Here is a 6,632-nt window from a genome sequence, read left to right on the forward strand (position 1 = left end):
TTGTTGGAACTCTATCATGTAAAGGGTCACCAGTTGTTAAAAGTATAACAATCAGACATAATTAATAATCATTATTTAAAATATTATGAATATATTATGAATTATATGAAATACTTTTACTTAATTTACTTAATGTCATCTTAGTTTACAAGGTAAAATAAAGGTCACCATTTGTTAAAAGTATGGCTATCAGAAGTAATCGCTAATTATCAAAACATTTAAATATTAATATATTTAAATATTCCCTCACTGCTGCATTTATTTCCTCAAGCAGGGACTGTCTTTTTCTTAGCTAGTCGCCATTTTCTACCTGACATTGTTTGACGGAGACACCGACAATTTTAGGGAAATGAGGGAGTTTCTTAAAGATGATGAAATGGATCGATATCTTTACTTTGCATCGACATTATTGGATCGTTTATCAGTGAATCAATACATTGATCCAGACTGAGATTGTTGAATCTTAAGTGACACAGCACATTTTTACTTCATTTGACTGAAAAGGTCAGTTTGTCTTCTGCTCTGATATTAACTAGATGAACAGTAAAATGTAATAAAGTTGTAAATCTTCTGTCCTCATTAAGGTGAGCTCCATCAACAGCTCGGAGCAGCAGCACGAAGAGGAGCAGAGTGATGTCCAAAACCCAGACGAGGCTCTCGTCTCTGGACAGAGGGTGGAGGGTGAGGCATTCGTTTCCAGGGGGACGGACAGATCAGGCTTTGAGGACAACCTCTTTCTCCCCAGCAAGCAGGGCCAGTCTCTGTCCACCTCCTTCTCCCAGTCAGCGGAGATCTTCCAGGAGCTCCAGCAGGAGTGCATGAGGAGGCTCAATGTACCGACTGGAAGTGCTGCACAGTCAAACTCGCCGTCTCAGAGCTCAGTGTCGTGTCCTCAGACTCCACAGACTCATGAGGCTCAGAGTGTCTTCTCCTCCACTGAGGACAGACCCCAGATCCCCCCTCGTGTCCCCATTCCCCCTCGCCCCATAAAGAGAGGCGACTACACATCTGCCCGCTGGTCAAGGGATCTCTCGCTGTCGCCGACGCCGGCTGACACCACGGAGGACATTTCAGTTCCAGGACAGGAGCGACCACCTCAAATCCCCCCCAGGGACCCTTTGTCCCAGCCAGGATCCAGGACTCCCAGCCCCATGGCGCTGGTGGTGGGCTCCCCCCAGCAGAGAGTCTACTCCGTCAGCCCCTCCGCCATGCAGGCGCCCCTCACCTCCTGCCCCGCCACACACACCTACGGCTCCTACCTCTCCACCTCTCCAGGTAAACTCATGCCGACCACACACAGCTTCGCCTCAGATCCTAAATATGCTGCACCCAAAGTCATCCAGGCGCAGGGGAAGGACGCCGCCAGCAAGGGCCCCTGTATCCTCCCCATCGTCCGCGACGGACGTAAAGTCAGTAACACCCACTATTACCTTCTGCCAGAGAGGCCCCCGTACCTCGACCGCTACGACCGCTTCTTCAGGGAGGCGGAGAGCCTTCCTGCCGGTGGCGTGGACGAGAGGCCTTTACGGCAAGCTAACACCGCCACCGTCAGACCCATGGTGGTCAGCAGCCAGACTCTCCAGGGACACACCCAGGGACAGGGTCTCGTCCAGCCTGGAGAGCTGAAGGCTAATTTCTCCTCCAACAATAACAGCAGTCTGGGTGGGCCGCGGTCAGGGATGAAGACATCAGTTAGTCTCCCTCGCGTGTGTTCAGACGGGCTGACGGCGGCGGCGGTCACTGCTTCCTGCATCAGGACAGACGGAGGAGGGAGCTCAGCTGACAGGGTCAAAATGGTAAGGTCAAAGATATTTGGATTGCTTTTTGCAACATTTGAAATACAGTTTGTATATTTTTTTTATTTAAATCACCTTCTGAAAGGTTTTATTTATCGCTGCAGTAATTAAAGTTGCTCGCTTTCTCTCATGATGGATCGTTCAGCTGCAATACTTGGATGACCTCATGTCCTCCTTAAAGGGGAAACTTCAACCTGGACCATATTTTCCTGTGTTTTTGTGTCTAAGTGACTAATGGAGACAGTTTTTTTTAAATCCAGTATGGAGAGAGAGCTCTGCAGCTTACAGCAGTAAAACAGGCTGCAATTTAACCACTCTGGGCATTCGTTATTATCAATCTACGACCTTTAAAGTGCTTGTTTTGCCACTGACAGGCTCAGAGAGAAAATTAATGTAAAAGATCCCTACAGATAAATCAAATATTTACCTAATGGCAGGGTACCTTTTTTCAGTACTTTCTGTGTAACAACAAAAATTGAATTTTTTAACAAGTTGCAAGTTGCAAGTTTGTCTTTTTTCTTATCACACATAGAGTCTGTGTGTGATAAAAAAAGAGACGAATAGAGCTAATCTTCTGTCTTTGTCCGCTTGCATGTGTGTATCTGCTCATCTAGCAGCAATTTTATGCTATTTCTAAAATAATACAGAAAAAAAGCCGACCAGAGGCCGAGACAACCACAACATATCTGCACTATAGTTTTGGCTCACTGGGAAGCCAACAGAGTGAGAACGCAGATCAGTAGTAATGAAGTTTTTGGTTAAAGCGGTGAGATCAGTACCAAATCCTATTTGTAACCAAGTGTCGCTCAAGGAGAAATCTTGTTCTGAAATCTCACATGGGGTGAATTGGGGAAAACAACAGTGAAAATCTGAGAGAAAGTGCTAGTAAAAGTGTGTCGTGCTGAGTTTATCCTAGTGATAATTAGAGGTTTCAGTTTTCTTTGACTTTATTTCTTTTTTGTAGGCATCTCTTTTCTAATGTTGTCAGACATTTACATTACACTAATAATCTGAGCCTGTCAGTGGCAAAAGAAAACACTTCAGTGGACGTACATTGACGGTGCCACATGTCCTCAGTGGTTACATTGCAGCCTGTTTTCTTCAATACTGGACCAATTTCAAAAAAGTTATCTCTATTTGGACAGAAAAACGTGGGAAATAGGATCAAAGTTTAAAAAAAGAATATGTTTCCCTTAAATGCTGCTTTGACTGTCTTTTGTAAAGCACTATTACCAGAATAAGAGAGTATGGCTACATTGTGGTGGGATAAAGCTAAGAGCGAGAATATCAGCTCAATGTTCAGATTGACTGCATATTTGATACTCTCAGCTCAAACTTGTGTTTTCTCACAGTTAATGTAGCTGGTGAATGTGAAGTTAAATATTAACACTGTGGTGTACAGGATTTTACATTTGCTCACACTCTGACCACAAGGGGGCAACAGAAGGTCATTTTTATTAGTCATCTACTCAGGCCACAGCTCGAAATTGAGTGTGTATGTGTCTGTGTGAGTTTGTGTGTTGAGTGTCTGTTAGAGACTGAGAGAGAGCAATTTCTGGTTAAATTTAACAGCTGAAATCTGTCATAATTGAACAGATTACCTCCCTTTTCAACTTCAAGTCATAATGGGAACTTAATTATGCTTGATGTGTAACAGCACAAAAACGTTTTGAAATCAAAGCTGAACTTATAAAGGCCAAAGAATCAGACTAATTAAACAAAGTTCAATTCGAATATTCTTTCAGTACAAAACTTTGCAGCATAAAAACACTTTTTTCTTCATTCCTTTCACAATGCAAAAGTACAATACTGTTATAGATCCTCATAACTTATTTAAAAATATTCCAGTGTACTCTGGAGACAAAGGCCATATTAATATTTGCTAGGAATTGAATTTAAAGGACGTGCTACTAGAGTTTGATTGGTTTCTTTTTTTTCCGGCCAATTGATTCGGACACAGATTGAACCTGATTGAGCTGGAGTCAGAATCACTGCGAAACACCAAACACTGTGCATCGATTAGGCACTTGGCATTTGGTAGTGGATACTGAGATCTGTGGCTGCACGAGGTGCAGAGAGTAACGTGGCATCACTAATAAACTGTACTGCAAAGAGTTCAATGCAAGAAGCAGACATGTACGACTTATTCACTACCTTCATTGCTACTGAATGTGAAGAATATCAAAGTTTATGTAAGGTATTTATGGTTTGAGCTTAAAGGAATACCTCGCCACTCAAAATGATCATCTGTAATCAAGTACTCAGCCAGTTCTTCATGAACTGAAGTCAGGGGGGGGCCGCATTTAACAACAGCAAAACTTTATCAAAACATCTGTTGACAAACACTTACACAACTCATGCAGTATAATCCAAGTCTCGTTTATCCAGTCGTATGTTCAGTATTATCCAAACAGACAGTCCTTTCCAACGGGAAACTAAACTCAAAGTGAAACTTATCAGTGCTCTTTTCAAAGCCAGACTCCACTGACAAAAACAGTAATTTTACCTCACTGAACACAGGAGCTGCTGGTCTAAGGCTGCCTTGAAAAGTTAGTTTGTTTGCGTCACTGTGTGACTTTGGTAAATCTGAACTAACCCTTAAAAACCCCAACGTCACTCAATAACATAAAGAAACTCACTGACTGAGGCAGCAGTAGACCAAGAACCCCTGAGTTCAGTCAGGTAAAATTACTGTTTTTGTCAGCGGAGTCTGGCTTTGAAAAGTTCATTAATACGTTTTTTTTTTTAGTTCAGCTTGAAATACTAAGGTCTTAGCAAAAATATATTGTGTTGTGTTTGGATTGTACAGAACATACAACTGGATAAATTGTTGGAGAGTTCGTAAACTGATGTTTTGATATAGTTTTGCTGTTGTTAAATGTGGAACCCCTTTACTTCAGTTTATCAGAAATTATGTCAGTTTTTCGATTCCTCGTTCGTTGGGAGGCACGCGAGTTTAGTTAAGTTTACTGAACGGATTCAACATTACACCGGGTGAGTAACTGATATACAAATGGTCATTTGAGGGTGAAGTATCTAGTCAAGTCTAGTCTAGTATGAAGTATTTGGGGTTATGCATTTGCATACATATAATAAGTACAACATGATTTAGTTTGTGAAGAGATGTTCAAAATTCAAACACAGCGATGCTTAAATCTCTGCGTCGGATTCTATTCAACTTTTATCAGGTGAAGCTAAAAGTAAACAACATAGCTTGGATAAGTGCCAAATAAAAGTAAAAAAAAAAAAAAAAAACACGTGCGCAGGTGCTCCTGATGTAAATGTTGGAGACGATGCTGAGGAATCGGAGCCAGGGGAGTATGAGTGGTGTTGGATGTTGCGGGTACTTACACCGTCGATGTTGTGTGATTGTTTCAGGTGCAGGAGGCAGTTCACGGTGTCACAATAGAGGAGTGCCAGGCCGCCCTTCAGAACCACAACTGGAATGTCCAGAAAGCTGTTTATTATCTGAAGGTGAGAACATTTACTGTATTAGTATGCAAAAAGAAAAACCTTCCTGCACTGCAGCCAGTCACTGAAGAAGCAGGTTCCCTGTATCTGTCACTTGCACTGTGATCCATAGTGATCACAATATTGAACATTTTTAGAAAGGATTTGTATGGAGCCCAAAAAACTGTCAAAGTGTAGTAAAAAGCCATCGGACAAGACAAAAATGCAACTGAAGGTGAGGCGTAAAAAGAAATAGAAAACTCTTTTCATAAAGCTTCGATCAGTTTGTAAAAAAACAGAAAAACTTTGTTGAAAATTAGTTAATTACATCAAATTCTTATCTTATTTAGGGATATGATATGAAAAATTACCTACAAAGTCAGAGGCAAATAAAAAACAATATTAGTCTCACACTGTTGAAAAAAGTAAGCCATCACAGGAGACTTTATACCAAGTAAGGGCCACAAACATTTAATAATTCTTGTCCATCAAAATAAAGACTTTCTGAAGTGGACGTTTATGTCGCAGCTTTGTTATTACTAAAAGAGAAGCAGCGTCCTCAGAGATCCACATCGCTGCGTCTCAGTTCAGACCTTCAGTCCTCTCCTGTAATTACAGGTGGTCATTTAAAGTTGCTGAATGTTTTTTTTATTGGTTCGCATCATGAAATGATGAGAGCAACTTTGTTGAACCTTAAGGGAGAATCAGGTCATTACTGGTGCGATGAGCCGGCTGTAAATAAATAAATAAATAGATAAAAACTTTTAGATTCACTGATGTGTCTCCTGCAGTTTTCAGCACCCTGTTAGCCGCCTGCGTTTGGGACCACTGTGGCAGCAGGGAAGATGTGTTTGGATGGCAGTGGGCACAAGGGAACGCTTGAATGCTCCTTAATAGCAGCAGCAAAGTTTAGACGATACAGAAGTGTGTTTTAACAAGACGCTGAGCTCATATTAGGACTGAGATTATTTTACAATGTGCTTGCCTGCGCTCACATGAAGGAAAAAAAAAAAAGATGCAGTTCTTTTCTGTAACGGTACCTGACAGTGTGACCCTGCTTTACTGTCCCATCTCATCCCTCCCTCCTGCTGGCTTCTTTGAACGCTTGTTTTTCATCTTTGTTTGTTGTCCGTCTCTCTGCAGGTGGAGCAGTTGTTCTGTTTGGGTCTGAGGAGCAGGTCAGAGTGTCTAAAGCTGCTGGAGATGTGTGACTGGAACCTGGAGGTGGCCAGCACTCAGATGTTAGACAACTATGGATCCACAACAAGACAGAGGTACTCCACTGCACAGCTTTGAATCATGACTTCCCAAAAAGTATTTATAACTTTAAACTAATGCACTACAACAGACAGAGTACTGACAACGGACGCTCAAAATGCACGAGTG

At 41.9% G+C, this 6,632-nt stretch overlaps 1 protein-coding gene across 1 annotated transcript; it reads left to right on the plus strand.

The window, feature by feature from the left end:
• Positions 1 to 584: 584 nt before the first annotated feature.
• LOC121965687 (activated CDC42 kinase 1-like) lies at positions 585 to 6,576 on the plus strand (the record flags this gene model as incomplete). The annotated part of the gene is made up of 3 exons (XM_042515813.1): positions 585 to 1,796; positions 5,175 to 5,270; positions 6,390 to 6,576. Coding segments are annotated over 3 exons (1,461 nt in total), but the record flags the coding sequence as incomplete, so codon positions are not given.
• Between the last annotated feature and the right edge of the window lie 56 nt (positions 6,577 to 6,632).

This window comes from Plectropomus leopardus, unplaced genomic scaffold (genome assembly GCF_008729295.1).
Source record: "Plectropomus leopardus isolate mb unplaced genomic scaffold, YSFRI_Pleo_2.0 unplaced_scaffold21209, whole genome shotgun sequence".
Taxonomy (NCBI): Eukaryota; Metazoa; Chordata; class Actinopteri; order Perciformes; family Serranidae; genus Plectropomus; species Plectropomus leopardus.